Genomic DNA, 25,340 nt, shown 5'->3' with positions numbered 1-25,340 from the left:
AACACGCATGCGCGCCAGGAAAATCAACCTCCAACCGAAGAGCTGAATGCTCGGCGGTGCTCGTCCATTCGTCTCCGGGTGGAAACAAACTCCCAACGTAAAAGGCGTAAAATACGTGTGAATTTGGGTTTTTATTTTTGTTTTTTTTTAAGGCAGTACATTGCCCCACAAGACTTAAACATCGAGAAAACCTGAGAGCCTCATCGAAAACCCGCAGAGCTCCCGACCTAACTGGTAATACCACTCTTGTTTATTGGGGACTGTTTACAGGGTAGCTCCAGGAGAGCGTTAGGGACGCAGGATTAAGTAAACTAGTTACACAAACAGTTTCCACAGGTTCGGGTTGATATTGGAGAGGAAGTAAGGAATAGAGAGCGTTGTCTAAGCAGGAAGTAACAAAAATTAATTATCAGGGGATTTTAGAATTCGCTGAGATGTTGGCTTTTTCTTCTGGAGTTCCCCGCGTTATAACGAATCGGCGTCGAAGAATCTAAGGGCTATTTGACATCGCCGGTCCCACGTGCTCTCTTCCATCCAGCGGCTGCCGCGCCCGCCGTGACCCCGACCGATTGGCAGCGCAGCCCCCAGCCGCGTCCTGGTGTTGGATGCTAGAGCCCGTCTTTAAGTATGGTCTCTTTCCTCTGCCCTCAGACTCCAGGGTTCCCGGGCGGGGGGCGGCAGGCTACGCCTAGATAGGAGGCGGAGTGTCTGGAGGAGTCTGTCGCGTGTGCTTGGGGCTGTGGGGGGCTACGGAGTTGGGCAGTGCGTCCCCAAAGCGAGTTTGGAACCTGCCCCGCGACGGTGTCACTGGGGCGAGGGTCGGAATTTGAGGCTCTCGGTCACCCCCAACCCGTGTTTGGGGAGTGGAGGTCTTGTTTGGGGACGCCGAGAGAGTTGGACTGTAAGGCATCCACGCTGTGGCGGTGAGCTGACAGCCAGGAGACCCTTCTTTAACTGAAAAATCCTCTCCAGCCAGAGCACCAGGGCCATCCCCCCTTTTGTGATCCCCTAGTTTCGGAGGACGCACTGCTTACACCTTTCCGTTGACGCGTTGCTAGAGGCTTTTAAAAAAGACTAATCAAAGCAAAAAATGTAATCTCGTGTAAAAGCTAAATGACAAATTTTATTTATTTTTACATCTTAGCTGACTGCTTTCAAAGAAGAAATCCTAGAAGTAAAACGGACTTTAAGGGCTCAGTTTTGAAGAACCTTTTAATTGTGCTTTGCATCTTAATGAGTTTCTGTAATTAATCATAATTTCTTATTTCAGGCACATTTCCCTCTTAATTATTGGACTCTTAGGTAGTACCTGTTTGTTCACAATTTGTTTTATACTATAGGTGAATTAAAAGATAGAATGACAATGTCAGAGCTGTAAGAGACAGGAGATTATTTAACTCCCTTATTTTCTAGGTGAAACTTAGATGTGAGGGAAAAAGTGACGTTTCTCCTCTGGTTTCTAAAGTGTGAGCCTAGGCATAGAAACTCATTAAAGTGACTTGAATAAATGATTTGATCTAGATCTTAAAACCACTTTAGTATCAGAGCTGGGGTTAAAGCTGGGCAAAGTCTTGCCCCCATTTTGTCCAGGGCTCATAGGCTCGTCCTTTAGGCCTTGAAGCCATCCTTTAAACCTGAAAGCAGTAAGCAGTAATCTTTCAAAAGTGTTTTTTTTCTCTGGTTAATAATGCATTAGGGTTGCCAGTTAATCAGACATAACTTCCTAAACCTGCTGCAAATAATCTAAAGTAAAAGGACATGTGGTCGAGTCCTATTTCATGTCAAACAAGTCAGATCAGTTTAGACATCTGACCTATCAAATCAAAGACGCTGATAGCCCTGGAACAGAAAGAAACATGGCTCACAAGATGAAAGTGTTTCCTTTTTCATTTATTTTTTGTTGTTAACATTTTTACTTATTTGCTTTCCCTTTCCCACTCTTATATCTGTATATATACATATAGATTGATAGACTTTGGTGAACCATCTACAAGTTGCAGACATCATGACCTTTAACCCTAATTTCTTCAACATATATCTCCTTAAGAACAATCTATTACATAGCCACAATAAGATTATCACACCTAAGAAGATAACATATTCAGATTTCTCCAAGTATCCCCAAAATTGTGTTTAGTTATGACTCTTAGGTCTCTTAATCTAGAACAGACCACTACCCCTTTTCTCTATGACTTAAACTTTTTCAAAAGGCCAGTCTATCATCTTACAAATTGTCCCAAATTGTGGATTTTCCTAATTATTCCTTCATGATCAGAGTCAGGTCAAACATTTTAGGCAAGACTACCACATAGGTGATCCTGTGTCTTTATTGCTTAAGGTGGTGACTGCCAGATCTTTCCAATCTAAAGGGACAGATTTCCTTTTGTGATAAGTAACCTGTAGAGATGCTTTGAGACCATGGATATATCCTGTTCCCCAACAACCTGTCACCCAGTACATTTATCTTCCATTCATAATCCTTGCCTGAATCACAAGATTACCAATTACCAGTACCATTCATGCAGAGACCAGGATCAATTATAGTGATAGTGGCCAAGGACCTTAGAAGAATCACTTGCTGTAAACTAAGTTTGAACAGAATTAGAAATTTGGCTCCAGACCTAGAATTCTAAAAATAAATGGAGAGCATCTCCCCCATCACATCCTGGTTAGTTATTTTCCTTACTATTTCTGGGAAATTTCTGGGAATTATTTGTCCTTGTGTGTTCACCTGAACATACTACCTGGAAAGATAAGGATATTAAGTATTTTGAATACATATAATAATATATATGCTAAAGAATTAAAACTTCAGAATAGATTGAGAAAACTAATTTCATTTATTGAAAAGGAAGAGGCTTTTTAAAAAATGATTTAGCCAACAGAAGTTTAGATTTCATCAAATAAACTTGGAGCTTGAAAGAGCCTGAGCAGTCATATTGTAATCCCCTCATTTTTCAGGTAAGAAATCAGGCCTCACTGGAGACATTCAAGCAGAGGTTGGACAACTACTTTTCGAGAACAGAAAGGAAACTCATGCATCAGAAAAGGTTTGAGTTTGTTGACTGATAAGATCTCTACTCTCAAGTTCCCTGGTTTTATGATACTTTGTTTGACACAAAAATAACTTAGCATTGCTGCAATCATTCCCAAGACCTAGGCCAGAGATTCTAGAATTCTCTTATCCCTTCCCTCTCTCTCCAGGGTTCAGGGATATAACCAGAAGGTAACCCCTGATTGGATATTTGCCTCTGTAATAACAAACTTTTGCTGTAATATGTGGAAACAAGGGCCAAATAAAAGGGCAGCCACCTTGCTTCTACCTGTTCTCACTATCAAGATGGTTTGCGTGGCTGTTGGACTTTGTCGGTCAGCATAACTTATGATTAAATAACTGCAAAATAGAAAGACTTAGAAGACCCCAAAGTAGCAAGTAAATTTGAAAATTATTCCTTCACTCAACCATCTCCAGTATTTTCTAGGACAGCTGCCTACAGTTGGGTATCCTATACTCTTGATGTTAGTGAGTACAGAGGAAAGCTTTAGAGATTTAGGCAGACTTAAGAAAATTGCTGACTGTTAGCTCTTGAATTCGGTTGTAGGTCTGAGAAGGTATTTGAAAACATAAAATATGTAACTGAATGATTCTAGAGAAAAGGAAATCATAATGTTAACATAGTGGTCTTTGAGTAGTAGAACTATTTCTCTTTTATTTTCCAAATTCTCAAAAAATAGATTATTTTACTCTTATAATGTGATAAGCTATATTTCATTTAAAGGAGGCGATATATACTGTTAAGGACTGTGTATTAAAAGACGATACCAAGAAAATAAATGAAATTCAAACCAACAACATTTGGGGCACTCCTCACCTATGTTTTGTCAGAGACTTCCCAACAGCAACCATCATCTGCCACTGCGAGTTGTTGATTAAGGGGGAGTTGGGGTACAGTGGGCACAGTGTTACAATCTCTGAAACTTACATATTTAAAGATTTCATACCTTCTGCCTCTCTGACCTCTGGTTGAAAAGTCATTATATGTGAATTTTAACCTGAAGAAATACAAGGATAGGAATAGAAAAAAGAAGCAAATGTTGGCTTTACAATTAGAGAACATGTAAATTTCTAAGGTTTTATACACAAGGAAATGGGATGTGTTCTCTTTTTTGTGTGAGCTGTAGAAAGTCCTGTTGGCTGCATGGCCTCCTGAAGAACAGCCAGTGCTCTTACAGGTCAACAGTTCAGAAGGCTCAGGGTCTTATGGATGACCTGTTGTGCTTTCAGCTAGAGGCCTGTCGGTAAACCAAGTTGTCAAAGGCGTGTTTTACTGCCCTTGTGTATTTTTTAAATTCCCACAAAACGATGGTTTCATTTAACACCTATTTCCACAAAAGTTATCTGACCGGTTCTTGGATCTTGTCAGGATGTTTTCTGGGTGGGAAGCCAAAAGAACTGTAGTTCTGAGTGATTGCTAACATTTCCGACACTGAGCTGCTGCTTTGGCAGGGATTAGAAAGCTGGACAACCCCACTTTATTATTAACCTTTTGATTTTGAGGTTATTGTAGATTCACATGCAGTTGTAAGAAAAAGTAGACCCCTTGTGCCCTTTACCCAGTTTTCCACAGTGGTAACACCTTGTAACACCTTACGGAACTATAGCACAATATCACACCCAGGATACTGATATTGACACAGTCAAGACACAGAACATCTCTATTACGAAAGCCTCACGTTGCTTTCTTATAGCAACGCCTACTTCCCTTCCACCCCCACCCCTCCCTAACCCCTGGCAACCACTAATATGTTCTCTATTGTAGAATTTTGTTATTTCCATAATGTTATATAAATGGAATCAAACAGTTTGTAACCTTTGGGATTGGCTCTTTTCAAAATTCAGCATAGTTCTCTAGAGATTCATCCAGGTTGGTGTGTGGATCAATACCTCATTCCTTTTTATTGCTGAGTATATTCCATAGTATGGTACACCAGTTCCTTTCACCCGTTGAAGAACGTCTGGATCGTTTCCAGTTTCTGAGTGTTATGAGTAAAGTTTCTGTAAACACTCATGACAGGATTTTGTGTGAACACAGATTTTCATTTCTCTGTGATAAACGCCCAGGAATGCAATTGCTGGGTCATATGGTAGTTGTATGTTTAATTTTTCAAGACAATGCAAAGCTGTTTACCAGAGTGGCTATACAGTTTTACATTACCACCAGGAATATCTGAGTGATCATTTTTCCACGTCCTCACCAGCATTTGGTGTTGTCACTATATTTTTTTAATTTAGCCATTCTGATAAGTGTGTAATGCTGTGCATCATCGTGGTTTTAATTTCTGTTTCCCTAATGGCTAATGACGTTGACTATCTTTTCATGTGTCTATTTGCCATCTGTATATTGTCTTTGGTGACATTTCTTCTCATGTCTTTGCCCATTTTCTAATTGGATTGTTTGTGTTTTTACTGTTGAGTTTGGAGATTTCTTTATATTTTCTAGTTGCTAGTTCTTTGTTAGATATGTAGTTTGCTTTTGATGTCAAGCCTAAGAACTCTTTGCCCTAAAGCCCAAAGATTTTCTATGTTTCTAAGTTTTAATAGTTTTATGTTTTACATTTAAGTCCCTGATCCATTTTGAGTTAATTTTTGTATAAAGTCAGGGACTTAGTTCAAGGTTAAATTTTTTGCCTATGAATGTACAAATGTTCTTAGCAACATTTGTTGAAAAGGCTAGTCTCCATTTAACTGCTTTTGCACCTTTTCCAAAAATCAATTGGGCATATTTGTGCGACTGTTTCTGGTTCTCTATTCTGTACCATTGATCTATGTGTCTACTCCTCCACCATGACCACACAATATTGCTTACTGTAGTTATAAAATAAGGCTTGAAATCAGGTGGACTGACTCCTACCATTTTATTTTTGTTTCAAATTTGTTTTAGCTATTTTAGTCCCTTTGCTTTCCATACAAATTTTAAAATAATTTTGTCCCCATTTACAGGAAATCTTATTGGGACCTTGGTAGAAATTGCATTAAGCTTTTATGTCAATGTTGGGAAAATTAACATCCTTACTATGTGGAGTCTTCAATCCATGAACATGATATTTCTCTCCATTTATTTAGGTGTTTGGTTTCTTTTTTTTTTTTTTTAAACTTTTTTTGCTGAGGAAGATTAGCCCTGAGCTAACATCTGTGCCGCTCTTCCTCTACCTTTTTATATGTGGGTCACCAAAAGAGCATGGCTGATAAGTGGTGTAGGTCTGCGCCTGGGCTGCAAAAGTGGAACACGCTGAACATAACCACTGTGCCATGGGCCGATCCCTAGGTCTTTGATTTCTTTCATCAGCTTTTTGTAGTTTTCAGCATATAGGTCCTGTACATGCTTCTTTAGATTTACCCCTAAATCTTTTTTTTTTGAGTGATTATAAATGGTGTTGTATTTTTAATTTCACTGCCATGTGTTCATTGCAAGTATACAGAAATATGGTTGATGTTTGCGTATAGATTATCTTGCGTCCTACAACCTTGCTAAACTCACTTACTAGTTCCAGGAGTTTCTTTGTAGGTTCTTTGGGATTTTCTATATTTGCAATCATGTCATCTGCAAAGAGGGACAGTTTTATTTCTTCCTTTACAATACGTATGTTTTATTTCCTTTTCTTGCCCTACTACTCTGGGTAGAACTTCCAGCAGTCTGTTGACTAAGAGTAACAGGAACAGACAGCTTGCCTTGCTCACAATCTTAGGGGAAAATATTTAGTCTGACCATTAGCTATAGTGTAGGGTGTAGGCTTTTTTAATAGATGCTCATTATCAAGTTGAAAAAGTTCCCCTCTTGTCCTAATTTTTCAGAGAGTTTTATCATGAATGGGTGTTGAATTTTTCAGATGCTTTTTCTGCACCAATTGATATGATCATGTGATTTTTATTCTTCAGTTTATTAATGTGGTAAATTATGTTTATTAATTTTCAAATATTGAACCTGCCTTGCATCTCTGAAATAAACCTCACTTATTCAAGGTATATAATTCTTTTTATATAATGCTGAATTATATTTTCTGTTTGTTAAGGATTTTTATGTCTTTTATGAAGACATTTTTCTATAGCTTTCTCTTATGTACTGTCTTTGGTTTTGATAGCAAGACAATACTGAATTCATGAATAAATTATTAGATTTTTTGTATAGAGTTGTTTGTAGTTCTGTTATCCTTTTGATGTCTGCAAGGTTTGTGGTGATACACCGTTTCATTCCTGACAATGATAATTTGTGCCTTATTTTTTTCTTTTAGTCTTGCTGGAGGTTTGTCTGTTAAAATCTTTTCAAAGAACCAGCTCTTTGTTTCATTGATTTTTGTGTGTTGCTTTTCTGTTTTCATTTTCGTTGATTTCTGCTCTTTTTTATTCCCTTACTTTTACCTGCTTTGGGTTTATTTTGCTCTTCTTTTTCTAGGTGCTTGAGGTGGAAGTTTCCATTGTTGATTTGAGGTGTCTCCTCTTCTCTAACGTGTGTTTTTAGTGCTGTAACTTTTCCTCTTGGTGCTGATTTAGCTGTGTCACACACATTTTGATATGTTGTATTTTCAGTTTCATTCAGTTCAATCATCTTTTTAAAAAATTTCCTTGAGACTTCCTCTTTGACCCATGGATTATTTAGAAGTGTATTGTTTACTTTCCAAATGTATGGAGATATTCCTGTTATCTTTCTGATACTGGTTTCTAGTTTGATTGCATTGTGGTCAGAGAACATCTCTATGATTTCAGTTCTTTTAAATTTGTTGAGGCTAGTTTTATGGCTCAGGATATGGTTTATCTTGGGATGTGTTCCATGAGTACTTGATAAAAATGTGTACTTTGTGGTGTTGGGTGAAATGTTCTGTAAATGTGATTGTATCTTGTTGGTTTATGGTGTTGAGCATTTTTTATAATAGCTGTTTAAAAATCTTTGTCAAATAATTCTAACATCTGTCATCTCAGTGTTGGACATCTATTGTCTTTTTTCATTCAGTTTGAGATCTTCTTAGTTATTGGTATGATGAGTGATGTTTTTTTATTCTAACCTGGACATTTTGCATATTATGTTATGAGACTCTAGATGCTGTTTAAACCTTCTCTGCTAGCTGGTTTCTTTTGACACCGTTCCATTAGAGGAAGTGGGGGGCGGGTGCCACCTCATTACTGCCAGGCAGGAGTAGAAGTCCAGCTCCTCACTGTCATTCGAGGGGTGTGTGTTATGGAGTGCTCCTCATCACTGCTGGGTGAGAGCAGGAGTTAGGGCCCCCCACATGGCCTCCACTGGTATCTGCCTGACTGAGAGGGACTGGAATCCTTCATTACTGCTCTCTACATGGCCTCTGCTGACACCTTAGCAGAGGGTATGTGGCTAATTTCCATGGTGCAGTAATGAGAGTCCTGAATCTCAACTAGGCCTCGTTTGATACCACCGCAAAGCAGAGTCGGGGTTGGGGAGGTTACCTCATTACCGCCCACTGAAATGGGAATCCAGGCTCCCCCTGTGGTTTCCACTGACACTTGGTGGTTGTGCGGTTGCTCATTAATGCCCAGCAAGGGTGAAAGCCCCTGCTCCCTGAATGCCCTTCTCCCACACCACACTGGCCTGGGAGTTGAGTGCGTTGTGACGGCCTAGCAAGGGTGGAGGTTGAAGCTCCCAGCCTGGCTTATCCTGACGTGGGTGGGGATGAGGGCCACAGGTTTTCCTGTGTTTGCTGGGAGCACAGCAATTACTGTTTTAAAGTTTTCTGTCTGATAGGCGTCCCCTTTCCTGGCCCTTTGGTTGGGGAGGGCAGGCTTTTCAGGAGGACCTTTTTTTTTTACTGTCCCCATTGGCATCTGCAGATTGCCAGCTTCTTCAGCTCCGAATCTGTGATATATGAGACAGAAAAAAGAGAGAATTCACCAGTGTTGTTTAGCCACTATACTTCCTCTCTCCACCTTGTAGAGTCCTCTGTTTGTTTTATATGTAATGTCCAGGGTTTTAGTTGTACTTAGTGAGAGGAATAGGGAAAAGCACGTCTACCCCATCTTCCCAGAAGCACAAGTCCTAAACCTCAGTGTATGGTATAGTGACAGAATCCTGTTTCTTTGACTGGTGAGTGGTATTTTACAGCAGCCGTAAAGATGCATCTTACCTCAGAAGCATGGCTGGTTTCATAACTGGCACAGTCCTTGGTACGTTCAGTAAATGTTTATTGAATGAATATCTACCAATTGATTAGAATAGTAACTGCTAAGATCCCAAACTATAAATAAGTTTGAAGTTGATATTAGAAGATGATGCAATAATTAGGTTTGGATTTCTCTGTGGTTCAGTAGTTGGAGGGTTCCATGACTAAATGAGCTCAGAGGAATTAGAATGGATAGTACCTTACCTGGAGCACAGATGATGACACTGACAGCAGTACCTGAAAAGTTGTGGCCTTCAGTTAATTCTTGGTATTTTTCAGGTAGCTTATGTGGTAAAATATATATATAGTTTATAAAGCTGTGAAATAGGGGCTGGCCCTGTGGCCAAGTAAGGCCACATCAGGGCCCAGGGTTTCACCAGTTCAGATCCTGGGCATGGACCTGGCACTGCTCTTCAGGCCACACTGAGGCGGCGTCCCACACAGCACAACCAGAAGGACCTACAACTAGAGTATACAGCTATGTACTGGGGGCCTTTGGAGAGAAGAAGAAGAAAAAAAAGAGATTGGCAACAGTTAAAAAAGAATTATAAAAACTCAAACTCCCTCCTTTATCACACATCTGCTCCAGGAGTGTTTAAAACAGCTATAATTTATTCTGATTGGAACCTAGTGTCAAAATCATGTGAAAGCCCTGAATCCTTTAATTTTGCTGCTTAGGCCATTAGTCTGCCTTGGTGGTGATCTTTGGGTTTTCTTTATAAATTGGAGAGCATGGGGGCCGGCCCCATGGCCAGGTTGTTAAGTTTGCACGCTCCTCTTCGGTGGCCTAGGGTTTCACTGGTTTGTATCCTAAATGTGGACCTACACACCACTCATCAGGCCATGCTGAGGCGGCGTCCCACACAGCACAACCAGAAGGACCTACAACTAGAGTATACAGCTATGTACTAGGGGGCTTTGGGGAGAAGAAGAAAAAAAAGGAGGAAGGTTGGCCACCGATGTTAGCTCAGGGCCAATCTTAAAAAAAAAAAAGAAAAAGATGTGAAATAAAATAAGAATAAAGAGCATTCTTCTTAACCTTTTAGGTGTTTATGGAACACTAGTTGACTAAATTTTGGGCTAACCTGAAACCCCCACTGCATCGTTTGTAGCAGATATGGAAGAGATTTAGTAGAAAAGAGAGTTTATATCCTGTTACTACTAACCAAAAGATTCTCTGAAGTATAGACAGTTGTACTTTTTATTAATCATTACTTCAAAGAAAACTATGGGTATAACATCTGAAATGAAACTAGCATAGCAAATAGAAAAGAACTGATGCTTTCCCCTGCATATGGAAAAAATGACTTTTTAAAAATATGAGTAATACAAACTTACAGGACAAGAAAAAAGCAAGGAAGAAGAATGCAAAAGAGGGGAGGTATATACAGTCATGTGTATACATAGGTTTTAGTCAATGACGGACCGCATATATGACAACGGTCCCATAGGATTATTACCGCATAGCCTAGGTGTGTAGTGGGCTATACCATCTAGGTTTGTGTAAGTAGACTCTACAGTGCTTGAACAAGGACGAAATCACCTAACAATGCACTTCTTAGAACGTGTCACCATCATTAGGCAACACATGACTATTTATGGTTGGGAAGCTGGAATGGAATTACCATGGATTGTATTTGTTAATAAAAATGAGAATTAATGATTTTCAGGATGGTAGCATACACTTTGCCTTACGTGTGAATTTTCTAGTTAGTTTTATCTCCATATAAGCTTCATGAAAATTTTATGCTTTTCAGAGCCACTTTAATAATTGATGAGCGAATAAGAATGATAATACACATCCAGTTTATCTTTTTTGCATTGGTTATCAGGAAACTCAAAGCTAAATATAACGCATAGAAATTCTGTTGTAGTCTACAGTGTTATTATTAGTATTTGCTTATTCTTCCTTTTGGTGGTGTTAGTGCCGTCAAGTCGCTTTTGACTCCTGGTGACCATGTGCACAGCAGAGCCAAACCCTGCCCGGTCTTTTTGCACCATCCTCTTCCCTTCCAGCACTATGTCAGACAGTGATCTCCTGCTATTCATAGGGTTCTTGTGGCCAATTTTTTCAGAAGTGCGTGGTGAGGTCTTTCTTCCTAGTCTGAGTCTGTAAGCTCTGCTGAAACCTGTCCACCATGGGTGACCCTCCTGGTATTTGAAATACTGGTGGCATAGCTTTCAGCCTCACGGTAACAATCACCTACCATGATAGGACAACTGACACCCAGGTGGTGGGGTTCCCTGACTGGGAAACGAACCAGGGATGTGGCAGTAAGAGTGCCTGCCAAATCTTAACCACTACACCACCAGGGCTGGCATTCTTCCTTTTACATGTTGTTTAATTTCTATTTTAAACAGCTTTATTTTATACAAATCTTTTATATGAAATGTTCACCCATTTTAGAGTGGAGAGCCAGGACAGAATAAGTAAATAATGTGATACTCTTTTTTTTTTTTTTTTTTAAAGATTTTATTTTTTTTTCCCCCAAACTCCCCCGGTACATAGCTGTATATTCTTCGTTGTGGGTCCTTGTAGTTGTGGCATGTGGGACGCTGCCTCAGCGTGGTTTGCTGAGCAGTGCCATGTCCACGCCCAGGATTCGAACCAACAAAACACTGGGCCGCCTGCAGCGGAGCGCTGAAACTTAACCACTCGGCCACAGGGCCAGCCCCTAATGTGATAGTCTTATATCTGTATTAACTGCACCTGGGTCCTCCATTTAGGCTATGTGAACATCCCAGTAATTCAGAAAGGCTTTTTGACTTCCTTATCCTCATTTCTCTCTTGCCCCCAAGTTAGATCACAAGTGTCCTATGTTCATAAGTTTCTGAGTCGTCTGTGTGATTTCCCTTTTTGAATTGTAGAATGTACAACTCCTGTAACTTCCTTTTAGAGTCATTTATAACTCTGAATATCTTTCATTAGAGTTGTTGATTTACAAATGGATAGTGTTTGTAATTAATAGAACCTTTGCATTTATGTAGAGGTAGTAAAAGGATCATGAGTAGCACAGGTCAAGGTTACATTGGCAACTAGTGGAATAGTTCACTTAAGGACTTACGGGAAGACACCAAAAATTCCTTGCTTTCCCTTAAAACCCTACTAGGAATGGGCTTTATTTTAACAAGTGGGTTTGCAAGGTAGCAGAGCTAACTGTCTTAAAACTGAGATTTAGGGGCCAGCCTGGTGGCTCAACAGTTAAGTTCACACGTTCCCGGCCCAGGGTTTGCTGGTTCAGATCCTGGGTGCGGACATGGCATGGGTTGTCAAGCCATGCTGTGGCAGGCATCCCACGTATAAAGTAGAGAAAGAGGGGCACAGGTGTTAGCTCAGGGCCAGTCTTCCTCAGCAAAAAGAGGAGGATTGGCAGTAGTTAGCTCAGGGCTAATCATCCTTCAAAAAAGAAAAAAAACCCTGAAATTTAGATAGGGCCTTTGGGTCTCAAAGCTAAGCATGAAAAAATCTAGTTCTAAACTGTCAAGTTCTTTGTTGTCATTAATGACCTGGGAAATGGCAGGGGTTGGGAGGGTACATATAATTACATACTCAGAAATTTATAAAATATGAACAATAATTTTAGGTAGACTTCTTTCTGTTCTGTTTCATAAACTATTCTTTTCATTACCTAACTCTTCAGCTAGCCTAAAAATTTTGTGTACAGATTGACAAACTTTTTTTTTATTTTTAAATCAGGTGACTAATAAACATACCAAAAGAATATGGCTGCACAAATACCAGAATCTGATCAGATAAAACAGGTAAGGTGTTATAATTAGGGGGAAAAGATTTTGCAAAAAATTTAAGACACTACTGGATGCAACTGTGTCAGTCAGTGATCTCAAAAAATAACTTTATAGTTCATTTCCAAAAATGGGTATTAAATGCTATGAAGCATACTTATTTTTCAGATAATTTGACAGATAATCCAGGAAAGAATATTCAACTAGAAAAGCTGACTGTATTTTTTAGATCATATTATACGAATCACATTATACTCATTTAAGTTAGCAAAAGAACCTTTGGTAAGTATTACAGGATATTTTGCCTAAATACAAAACATCAGTAATTAAAGTGTCAAAACATCTTTGTTTTAAAAACCAAATATTAAAGAACCTTCTGATTTGTTTCTAGTTTAAGGAATTTCTTGGAACATACAATAAACTTACGGAAACCTGCTTTTTGGACTGTGTTAAAGACTTCACAACGAGAGAAGTAAAGCCTGAAGAGGTATGCAGTGTTGCCCACCGAAACTCCTCTCAGCGTGTCATAAACCGGCTAAATGGGATCCCCTAAGCATTTCACTTGTGCTTTGTTGTTACAGGAATTGGGGCTACATTTTATGTTCCATTGCTCAGGGGAATTGAAGCAGCCAAGGACCCATGACACTGAGTTTAATGATGCCAAATTTAATATGACAGTCACATTGCACCACGGCAGACTTTTTTAGAGAAGGTGCCTGGGGCTTGCTGAAATACCGTTCCATAGCAAAGATTCTTACCAATAAGCTTTCAGTCAAGATGGCCTGGCTGTAGAAACTTGACATGGCTTTTCTGTCTGACCCTGAGAACTCAGGTTAGCTTCAGAAAAAGCAGAGCTTGAATTCGGGGGCTCCTATTGCATAGGTGAACTGCGAAAACCCAATCCTGTTAGAAGTCCTAACTTTTAATATCCTCATCGCAACGTTTCTCTGTTGGCTAAAAGGGACATAAACTTCCTCTAGTGGAAGATGTTGATAAACATTCATGCCAAGAACTTAACATATAACCAGCAGTTAATAAGTATCTGTTAAAAGAATGACAGTCTGAGAGATGCTAAATGTAATATTCTTCTTGTTAAAAAGTAAAAGTTTGAAAATTAAGAATGTTGAGAATGGAGTTTTTCATTAAAAAGGAACAAAGTTGCTACTGGGCCTACATTTTAACAATGAGAATAAGGGACAGGGATGTCGGCTTTTCAGCTAATACTGAAACGTACCTGCAGAAAATCTAGTCCAGAAGGCAGGGACTTACAAACTGGTGCCCACAAACTGGTAGGTGTTCTGTATATGTTAGATTTTGTAAATGGATTAAAGTGTTAACAGTTGAAAGCTATGGTCACTTGCTACTCGTTAATACCATTTAATTCTCAGATATATTCAAAGAAAAGAAAAGCACCCACTGGTTGTTCTTTGAGAATACATGCATCTTTGAAAATTAATATTTTTGTGTTGCCTCTTAGATCTTCTCTTTTTATTTCCAGACCACCTGTTCAGAACATTGCTTACAGAAATATTTAAAAATGACACAAAGAATATCCATGAGATTTCAGGAATATCATATTCAGCAAAATGAAGCCCTGGCAGCCAAAGCAGGACTCCTTGGCCAACCACGATAGAGAAGTCCTGGTGGATGGACTTTTGATGAAAGATTGCCAGTAGCTATTGCCCCGGAAATGAAAATTCATCTGATAGAATTCCCTGAAAGCAGTAGCCACAGTGTAAAACCATCTGTCCTGACTATTTGGCAAATGGAGACCACTGGAGAAAGAAAATTGCCATCTACCAGGAATAATCGAAAGAGGGGGTCTTATTGTTCAGTGAAAATAGTAAGATGCAACATGTATTGACGCCTTAAGGTTCGGCAGCTGGGTCACTTGATTAGAAAAAATAAACCATTGGTTCTTAAATTGTGACTGTTAATCTTAAAGCAAAATATGTGTTCAATCATGTATGAGATAGAAAAGATTTTATTACTAAAAGTAAAATAAATGGAATTACCACTGAGCAGTTGTTTATACTATATAGTACCATAGTATTCTGACTGGCCTGTGGAGATGGTGAAATGTTTTTCAGTCAGGATCATCCTCCAAGTATTCCTGTTCATTCATGTTTGCCTCAAATTGCTGGTAAATACATAAAAGAGTTACTTGCTCGTTGTTTCAATGCACAGTCCTCTTGCCTCCCTTTGTGTGTCAGGGTGGGCGTTACACAATCTTATCTTAGCTACATTTTCATAGATCTTCAGGAAACATCCATCTGAGACTAGCTTGGCAATGTGTAAGAGTTGACTGGTAAACACTCTCGTGGAGACTGTGTTGTTCTATGTTTTGTTCAAAAGCTGAGAGTCCAACATGAATGATTCCGAGTCAGACCAACAATATACAGTGTCTTCTCAGCCGTGAAATGTGATCAGAGTAATAAAAAGTGCACCAAGTTCAAGTAGTGTCTTATGGCTAAATGAGTCTTAAATCCAGGCATCTGCAGGAAATCCTAGTTGATGTGTAAGTATACCACGCGGTTCGGTAAATGTCAGTGGACTGATACTTGTTAATAAACTGGCTTATGAATGGATTTCATTTGATACCCATCTAAACTTGTACCTAAGAGAACACTAATTGCCTGTATGTTTAAATTTGCCAAAGTAATTTCTCTGTTTTGTTATATTATTGGAAAGTAGAGGATTGTTCTGCTTTGAGAATTTACAGTTTTCTATATTACATCTAATTTTTAAGCCATTAGGTCATTTAACTAACAGTACTACTTACAGGCCTCTGTTGACATTGCAGTTAATAATTGTGATGTCTTTGAAAGACAGACAAAATATTAACAATGCTATCTTTAAAGCTGAAATGCTGAAATGTATAATACTCAACAAAATATACAATTCATCATAGTCAAAAGAACATGAAAGAATTAGCTTGTTTCATCTTAAGGTAAGCAAAGCAACCAAAAATTCAGAGGTTGTACTCAAAATTTTAAAACTTGGGGCCATTCACACACATACTTTACTATTTCTATATAATCAAGCCCAACACGGTTATTTACTGTATTCATTTCACAAAGATAATTAAATATGTGCTCACCTGGCAAATAAGAGGAATTTTGTGCAGCAGCATCTCAAATACCTTGGGCGGGAGTGTGTGTTTGAAAACCTTCAGAAGTTCCTGTGGTTGCCCACACACTAAGAGGGCATTGCTGAGGTGTTCAACCCCCATTCTATGCTCTCCTGAAACAGATTCAGTTTAGAGCAAACTTTTAAAGTTCTTTAAAATATGCATTCTACAAATTAGCAAGAAAGCACCAAGCATTACAACTAAAAAAGCATATCAAACTAAAGACTAAACAACCCTCAAAAAGAGGGAAGAGTATAAAAGGGGGAAATGTTGAGCTGCAATTAGAGTCACTGTAATCAAGCTGCAATAGAATAATTTTATGACCCAAATTACTATTTAAAAGTGCACTCTTACATTGAAATGTTCATGTCTGCAGTTTGGCTATGCAAGAGCAGGATATTTGGGTTTTTTGTAAAAGTTGTGGTCTGCTGTTATATGAGGAAGAGTATCTTTACATGTGTGATTAATGAAATATAGAGGAAACATCTGATGTTCTGGCTAAATGAGACAAAAATAGATTCTGTTATCAGAGTTGAAACAAGATTTAGTCTAATGTGAACTACATACCCAGGGGAAAAAATGATTTATGACCTTTGATATCTAAGTAGTTTTAAAATGAGTTTTAGGATGATTGGCTATAAATTAAGAATAAAAATTTGTGAAGATTGGAAATTAATCATCAAATTCTGTTTAAGTTAAAACATGGAGTCAGTCTCACTACCTCATTTCAGGAAACTGAGGCAAAGATGAGTGAAGTGATTTTAAAGTTTCAAAGCTAATTAATGCCAAAATTAGTAACAGAACCTAATTTCCTGAACCTTGAGACTACAGTATGCCATCTCTTTCAGGTGTTATAATAATAGAAGTTGAAATTTTGACATATTTAATATAACTAGGTAGGAAATAAAATATATTTCCCTACAGTTAAATATAATATTAGATTCTTAGTACCTGAAACTAATTTTCCACGTATTGGTTGAAACACCTGGTCACATGAAGAGAAAAGTGCACGATGGACAGAAAACAATGCTTCCCAAAGATCTGGATTAAACTGAACCACCACGAGAAGGATACCACCTTACTTGCATGCGTGCACACAGCAAGCCTTGTTAACACTGCATAGTTTTTAAGCCAAGATTTTGTGTCTAGACACCTAAATTTACACTTTGAATATAGGCAATTTTCCTTGCTGGGTTTTTAGTAACTTTCTGTAGACATTTAAAGAAGCTTTCTTAGACCAAACAGTATACTAGTCTTTCACCAACAGGTTTAAGTTAATTATAGCTTTATGGAAATGACACATTAAGTCAAAATATTTTGGTTGTATTGAACCTTTTAAAGAAAGAAAAATATACAATAGTGCCTGCTCCTGAGTTAATGGAGGTAATGTGACACAAACACAATAATCGATTTGGTCAATTAAGTCAACTAACCAATAAATTCAATGAAATCAGCTGATCAGAAATTTCAGTGAGAATGATTGGCTCTGGTTACTGACATAACCACGACTGAGAGGACTGGAGAACCATACCAGCTGACAGCACAGTAATGCAAACGCACGGTGGCAGAGGGGAGGGGAGAAAATTGAGAAGATACGGAAAACTGGGTGAAAAGTTACTGTATTAGAACACTGGTTCTCAACCAGTGTGTTATATTGTAATAACCTAGGGAGGTTTAAAAAATACTAACTCCTGGGTCCCACCCCAGGGATTCTGATTTAATTGGTTTGGGGTTTGGTGGGGATTTAAAGAATAAGCAACCAAGATGAGAACTGCATTAGAAGTAAAATAGAACAGAAAAATATAACCTTAAAGAACTAATTAATCAGTTTATGGCTTCACAGAAATAACGTTATCACCTTTGAGAGGTAAAATTTAAAAACCCAAGTTTGCAATTTTTGTTTTCACCTCAATATTTGTAACATACACCTCCTAAGTCTAACTAAACCATTACATGATACCTCTTAAAGAGAATAAAAACAAAATGTAATAATTATCTGCTATTTTTTCTTTTATAATTCATAATTTTCCTCTCCATATTTACACTATCTCAATTCAATAAATGTTAAAGCTGAAAGGTTCTGTCTACTATTTTAATTGTCCCTATATCCAGGGAGTATTCATATCTAGAGATTAATCCAGATTTTGTGAGGCTCCTCATTTATATAATTTGGAGGCCCCTTTTAAGAAAAAGAATATAAAATTATGAATACAAAATTGGTAGGACCCCTCCCCTCCAAAGAGGCCTGTGCCAAGGAAGGTCCTTAAAGTTTCTGCTTCATTACCTTGTGTAAAATCATTCCTGTTTATATCATTTAAGTCAGTTCTAAGTATATTTTGTCATTAATATTTAGCAGATATTTTTAGTCCATTTATGAAACTACCTAAAAGATTATACTGAATAAAACACTAAAATTTCAAATTATAACGATTAATGTGCAATGACTTTGAATGGCTACAATATTTTTTCATTTCTCAAAACCTTTATCATGGTTGTAAGCCACTGAATTAAAGCAAAAACTTTGGCTATTGCTATGAGTTGTCCAGAATCTTGACTTTCTGTTTGTTTTTTTAAATCCTGGAGGATGCTACCCTCTTAAACACAGGGTGAAAAACAAGATCATTTCAAAAAACAATAAGAAGAAGCAAAAACAGCTACAGGAACTGTGATATGCAAGAGAATTTGCAATTCTTGAAAAAAAGATACAAAAATGGGTGTAATGCTCATTTAACCAGCAAGGAGCCTCAAAACAAATTCTTTTCTTTCCAGGGTTTAACACCAGAGCAAAGACATGACTATTATCTATAATATTTATAAAACCTGACAATATTATGAAGTTTTCTGAAATCTATCTGGAATTAGGTGAGGATAAATTATAATTTAAAATACAATTCCTGGACATTAAGTGCAAGGTAGCCCCTATATGTGTCACTACATTAGATACAGTACAAGAATGGTCGTTCATAAGGACTTTATAAGAAAAATATTAAGAAGAAAAAGGCAGGCCAGCCCGGTGGCTCAGCGGTTAAGTTCGCACATTCTGCTTCTTGGCGGCCCGGGATTCTCCACTTTGGATCCTGGGTGCGGACATGGCACCGCTTGGCAAGCCATGCTGTGGTAGGCGTCCCACATATAAAGTAGAGGAAGATGGGCATGGATGTTCGCTCAGGGCCAGTCTTCCTCAGCAAAAAGAGGAGGATTGGCAGCAGATGTTAGCTCAGGGCTAATCTTCCTCAAAAAAAAAAAAATTAAAAAAAATAAGAAGGAAGGAAAATTTCTATAAAGCAGTCAAAATTTTTTAAAGTTCTGACTCATACAAGATTTAGTCATTTGGAAGATTCACTTACTTAGAATTTTACCTGACAACAAATGAGGTGTTCTTGTGCTTGTCCTTGCTTCTCCATCTGCCCACGTCCCCAACTGCCACATACACTGGAACACTAACTATGACTCTGTGGAGCTGGACAGTGTGACGCAGGGAAATGCGGGACAGTATCTCTTTAATGGAGGCAAGTTGGTTAACACGTCTAGCTAGTTAGTTATTAGACGTACAAATACCAATCAATCAATATTTCTTGAACATAAATTATCATAACCGCTTAGAAAAGAATGTTTCCATTCTTACCTCTGGATAACCAAAGTTCTCCCATTTGTACCTCTTGCAGAAAACGTTCTTGCAATTTTTCATTCTTTTCTGGATCCCACAACTAAAAGATTTCCAAAATATTTAACAATAAATAATGAATGTAAGGTATATGCTTACTGATTAAGATTATTGAATTTTTATTTAAAAAGCACATCTTGCGCCTAGTCTCTAAATCCAAAGTATGACAAATGCAGCTGTTCTTTACAATATTTAAAACAATTACTTAAAATACAGTTACAATTTCAGGTGATAAAAAAAATACCTGGCGTATTCAAGTTAGGTTAAGATGCTTGTAATAATGCTCATCCACATTTCACCCAGCTTAATGAGTACACATAGCAGAAATCCTACTGTAGTTAACTATATCAAGGGGAGCTTTGTATGTTGCAAAACTGTTTTCTTGCCTAGGGTATTAACAGTGCCTGTCAATTTGGCGAACGGCATGGTGTGGGGTTGGCAGGGCAGTTGGTGGTGTTCAGAAGGATGCTGTGGTTTGCTGCAGCCTGGTTCATGAAGGTGACCATGGTCACAGGATGGTGTCATCATTGGTACCATGCTCAGGGCAGGTCTTTAAAGTGGACAATCCCTAACCCAAACCATCAACTCCACTGCCAGTCACTTCAGGTTCAGTCTTTTAACCTGGAGGGATTTGTGTTTGTTTTCCCCAAGAATTCTCTTTTTAAAATGGGATGAGCCTGGGGAAGGGGTCATATTTTAAGCTTTTGTCAGTAAAGATGCTAATAATCAGTAACAACCACAGATTTCACTGAACAGATATTTATTGCCCTAGAAAGAGCAGGCACTTTAGGAAGAGCTGGAAGGGGAAGGAGCCCAGAGTCTAACCAAGGGAAAGGACAAGCAGGCGTAAGATCAATAACACATAACAACAAAGTCCAATGTCCTCTGGGGCTCAAGTACAGAGCCATGACACCTGGTTGGGGAATCAGGGAAAGCTCAGAAAAGACAACATTTGGGATGTGGAGAAGCTCACTGACAGTCTGATGAAGAAAGGGGACAAGCAATGCAAGATTGCAGGGGAAACATCAAGTGATCTTATTTAGCTGGATTACGATAGGGTGAATGCAGCAACAATAATCACCAATTTTAGAAGGCCAGCTATGGACTAAGAGCTTCACATACGTGATTGCCAATGCCTACGAAAATAAGGCTGTCACTATAGAAAGCACCATGGAAGGCTGCGGTGCCAAGTTATGGGGTTGGCATTTCATCTGCAGAGTAGGGCTCTACTGCAAGAGTAACATATGCAGAGCTGCGGTTTAGAAGGAATTTACTCCAACAGCATAAGAGAGGCAGGGAGACAAGTTGGGAAATTATTACAATAGTATGGATAAAAGGTAATAAAAGCCTGAAGCAGTGAGGAAGCAATGGAAATAGAAAGAGAATAGGATATGAGATAGAGCATAGAAAAATAGGAAACAGGGATTGATTGCAGAGGATGAGGTTGATACTTAAGCGACACGAGTCGGGTCACACAGGGAGGCTGGTGATGCCAACACATCATAAAGACAGAGGAGGAGCAGGAGAGGCAAGGGGTGAGATGATGAATTTACTTCCAAACGCACCGCTGAGGTGCCAATAGAGCATCCAGGCGACAGTGTGGCAAGTAGAGGAAATTTGGGATGCTGGGTCTAGAGCAGCACATCTGAGATCACTTATGGAGAAGGGAAGGCAGTTCAACGGAGCTGAGGGAGCAGGCAGAAGCTGAGGGCAGTGTTTCACAACCAGCTGAAGGAGCTGAGAAAACTGCAGTTTCCTGGGCTCCACCCAGCCCTACTGAATCAACCTCTAGGAGCAGGGCCCAGGAATCTGCATGTTTAACAAGCTCCTCATGTGATTCTTACAAATTCTAAAGTCTGAGAATCATTGCCCCCATAATCCCTGGGTACCCCTGACCTCCTAAATCAGAACTGCTGGTGCTTGCGTCAAATAATCTATATTTTAACAAATGCCCCAGGTAACTCTAATGCAGATGGTCCACGGACCATACTTTGGGAAAGAAACAAGACCTGGGATGAGGAGGAAGAGAGATCCTTTGAAGTAGTGGGAAGTGACATCCCTTTGTGCCTTAGTTTACCCATCTATAAAACTAGAATAGAGTTTGCATGAAGATTATATAAAGAACATTTGAAAAATCCTGCTTCTGCCTCTTCCTCATTTGAAATAATTCAGATCTTCATTATTTCCCATCTGGCCTCGCACTGATTTTCCTGTCTTCGACTTCCCTCCTCCAATAAATAAATAAATAAATAAAAATAATTGCATCCATTCCCTGAAATGAAGTCACTATCACTGTTTTCCCACCACAACAGAAACATATCCAGAAACTTTCCAGATTGGCATTCAAAGCCCTCCACAATAAGATACCAAAGTCCCACTCCCCGATCTCTCTGGCCACAACACTCTCTGAATACCGCGATTTCATGGCCCGTGCCTCTAACGAGCTGTGTCCCTCTACCCACAAGAAACAACAATAATCAACAAACATTTGTTGGGCACCTACTATGTACTAGACGCTGTTCTAGGCACTGGAGAGACAATGGAGGGAAAGAAAACAGACAAGGTCTGCCCTGGTGGAGCTTGTTCTAATAAACAGAGAGCATTAACCAAATAATCACACAGTGTAACCGCAACCACTGGTAAGTGCAATGAAGGGAAGAGACATGCAGCTGAACCAGGCTCGGCCCCTTAGGTCTGTCAGAGAGGCTCTGTCAGAGGTCAGGGAAAGCACCTCCACTCTCCCGTCCAGCTCCTTGGACACTCCCTGTCCTGCTTCCTTAACTAGGCCAACTGAACCTTTATTCTCAAAATGACTCGAAACCCCAGCAATCTCTTTGACTCCTGCCCCTCCATGACCCTTTAATCAGTCAGCATGAACTATCTATGCTTCCACGACAGTTCATCTCACATCTCTCATCACCAGTTGCTATGGACACCACCACAGTTCAGCACTTGTATCACCTGTCACCTGTACTGCTGCAACAGCCTGTCCTTTCCTCTAATCCATCTAGCACATTCCCACCTGATCAATCTAACCTAAAAAGTTTCTTTCTTTCCTTCTTTTTTAAAAAAAATTCCTGCTCAGAAATCTTTGTAATTCACCCACTGAACCTGAATTTCTTACCCTGGCCCCTACTTAGCCCTCTATCCTCACCCCCCACCACTCCCCACTGGGACTCTGTTGTCAAACTGACTTACTACCAAGGCCTGGCAGATCCCCACTCTGCACCTTTATGCATGTGCACTTCCCTCCATCCTGAATGTTGTCTCCTCTGAAACCAGGACCCAGATTTAACACATGCTGCCAGGCTCAGTTCAAGGCCACCTCTCCTCCAGAGCCTTCTGTGAAAGATGGCATATTCCAAAAAGTGTGGGGGACTAGAATCAGCCACCTCAAAATGTGTCCCTTTGGGCTTATTTTTAAGAACAAAAGACTCAGGAAGAAACTTTGACCTTCTCCTTAACTGGCTAAAAGAGTTTAAGGTACAACGGCTGTTTCAGAAAGGAGCTATCACCATAGAAAACTACAATGTAACATGAACTAGGCATGGTAGACAGGGAGGAAGCTAGCAAGGCACATTTGATCACAGTCCTCTCCATGTCACACTGTCTTTGCAAGGTATGCAAACATTTGTTTACCAAACATTTATTTACCAAACATTTATTTTTCCATCTCCATGAGAACTGCCTTCCTCCCTCTGAAGTCCCAAACCACTATCCCCAACATTCTCCTTTGTCTTTAGCTGAAGATGGTATTTAAGGTGGTAGCTTTGGCCATTTGGGCAAGTTTCTGTTTTCCCGGCTTTCTCCCATGTATACATGTTATTAAATGTGTTTGATTTTCTCTTGTTATTCTGTCTCATGTCAATTTAATTCTTAGACCCGCAGAAGGACCTAGAGGGTAGAGGAATACGCTTCCTCCCCTACAACAGTCACAGCAACATTCTCAGTCCCACATGCACCTCCAGATCCCTGTCTCCCCTAACAAGAGGTGGAGGCTATTTCCCCTCCCCTTGAAAAGGAGCGGGAGTCTATGCTGCAGAAGTGGTACCACCTGGCTTCATGCTCGCCTGCATGTTCTGTTTCTCTCTCATATATATATATATATATATATATAAATACGCACACATATATATATATATGTCTATATAGTTCCTTGCCCATTGGGACCTAGCCACCATACTGTGAGGGAGGGGAGCCTTCAGCTAACCCAGCGCCTAGCCCTGGAGGCAACCGGGCTGACGCCGAGTGCAGCAGGAAGCTGCTGTCCCCATCCAGCCCTGCTAAGAGTGCAGGTTTAGGAGCAGACTAGATATTGTTTTAAGCCACTAAGTTTAAAGCAGCAACGGGTAACCCTCCATAATCCTGGCCTGAAAGGGGTCGTTTGCCCTCAGCTCTTGTCACAGGGGGCTGTTCTTTGCCCACTGCGAACCTCTCCACACCCAGAACAGGGCCTCACACATGGGAGGCTCTCCAATAGGCGTGGAATGACAGATTGAATGGAGGAAGGCTGACTCAATTCTCCCGAAAATTCACAAAGAACCTAAGAACTCTCCGTAGCACTTTTAGAGCTGCTGTGAGTTAGTTAAGGTGGGCCGATCACCAAGATGATTATCTTTAAAAACGCCTAATCAAATTCCGGTTGGAGACAGAGGACACGTTGTGCTCCTGAACTAGAACGAGCGGCTCCGTGGCACAGAAGCGGGGGTGGACGGAGGGGGCCGCGGCCCGCCTGGCGTCTCGGCTCCGGGGGGGACAGAGGCTCCTCTTCCTTCTTCCAACTGGGAGCAGCGCCGGCTCCGAGTGCTGCGTGGGAGAGCTGCCTCCTCACCGCCCCAGGGCTTCTTCCCTCCTTCCCGGGCTTCCGGGGCGGGCCGGCGGCGGGAAGCTGCTCGCCCACCCCCACGCCCCTCGCCGCGGCCGCGCTCACCTGCGCGCCGCCTGCCCCGGCCCGCGGCGCCGCTCTTCTCCCTGCGGACACAACCGGCACGCGCCGCTGCCAGCCCGCCCGCCCGCAACCCCGCATCCCCGCCCCGCACCCCCGCCCCGGCACCCCCCGCCTCCCAGCCCCGTACGCCCGCATCCCCGAACCCCCCGCCCCTGCAACCCCCGCATCCCAGCTCCGCACCCCCGTACCCCCGGAACCCCCCGCATCCCAGCTCCGCACCCCCCGCGCCCCGCACCCCCAGCTCCGCACCCCCAGCATCCCAGCTCCGCACCCCCGCAACCCCCGCCACGGCACCCCCAGCCCCGCCCCGCCGCCCCGGCCCCCACGCCGCCGCCACCGCCGCACTCACGGTCCCGCAGGCGGCGCTTGAACGCGGGGTCGCCGCGCCGCTTCCGGTCGAAGTACAGGCAGTAGCCGAGGAAGGCGACGGCGCCCCCGACCGCCAAGGCCGCCAGGAGGCCGAGGAGGGTGCGGACGCAGGGCATCCGGCCGCGGGCGTGCCAAGAGCCGAGCGTTGGGCGCCGGCGGGCAGCGAGCGCGGGCTGGGCCGGCCGGCAGGGGCGTCGACGCCGCGCACCGCGCTGCCCCACAGAGGAGGAGACTGAGGGTCCGAGGGGACTTGTGTGGCAGGTCTCGCAGCCACTGGGGGACGGAGCTCTCTTTGAACCCAG

The 25,340-nt window shown here is 40.9% G+C and overlaps 2 protein-coding genes across 9 annotated transcripts; one reads left to right on the top strand and one right to left on the bottom strand.

The window, feature by feature from the left end:
* Positions 1-5: 5 nt before the first annotated feature.
* Positions 6-14,948, top strand: TIMM9 (translocase of inner mitochondrial membrane 9). Of its 2 annotated transcripts, none has more exons than XM_014864300.3 (5): positions 6-234; positions 2,962-3,050; positions 12,881-12,945; positions 13,319-13,414; positions 14,426-14,948. In XM_014864300.3, exons 3-5 carry the CDS (start codon positions 12,907-12,909, stop codon positions 14,558-14,560), a joined length of 270 nt encoding a protein of 89 aa, XP_014719786.1. In that variant the 5' UTR covers positions 6-234; positions 2,962-3,050; positions 12,881-12,906; the 3' UTR covers positions 14,561-14,948. The 2 variants fall into 2 exon arrangements, with proteins under 2 accessions (XP_014719786.1, XP_014719785.1); XM_014864299.3 differs by lacking the exon at positions 6-234 and adding an exon at positions 299-625.
* TOMM20L (translocase of outer mitochondrial membrane 20 like) lies at positions 6,152-25,340 on the bottom strand. 7 transcript variants are annotated; one of them, XM_070513695.1, is made up of 5 exons: positions 25,019-25,293; positions 24,652-24,692; positions 19,683-19,764; positions 16,028-16,170; positions 6,152-8,879 (listed from the first exon to the last, which is right to left on the bottom strand). In XM_070513695.1, the coding sequence occupies exons 1-5, from the start codon at positions 25,152-25,154 to the stop codon at positions 8,868-8,870; spliced, it is 414 nt and encodes a 137-aa protein (XP_070369796.1). In that variant the 5' UTR covers positions 25,155-25,293; the 3' UTR covers positions 6,152-8,867. The 7 variants fall into 7 exon arrangements, with proteins under 7 accessions (XP_070369796.1, XP_070369800.1, XP_070369794.1 ...); XM_070513699.1 differs by lacking the exon at positions 6,152-8,879 and adding an exon at positions 15,014-15,067; XM_070513693.1 differs by lacking the exons at positions 6,152-8,879; positions 16,028-16,170 and adding exons at positions 19,088-19,289; positions 19,417-19,555.

The sequence above is a fragment of the Equus asinus genome, chromosome 7 (genome assembly GCF_041296235.1).
Source record: "Equus asinus isolate D_3611 breed Donkey chromosome 7, EquAss-T2T_v2, whole genome shotgun sequence".
Classification (NCBI taxonomy): Eukaryota; Metazoa; Chordata; class Mammalia; order Perissodactyla; family Equidae; genus Equus; species Equus asinus.
This window is presented reverse-complemented; position numbering and strand designations above follow the sequence as displayed.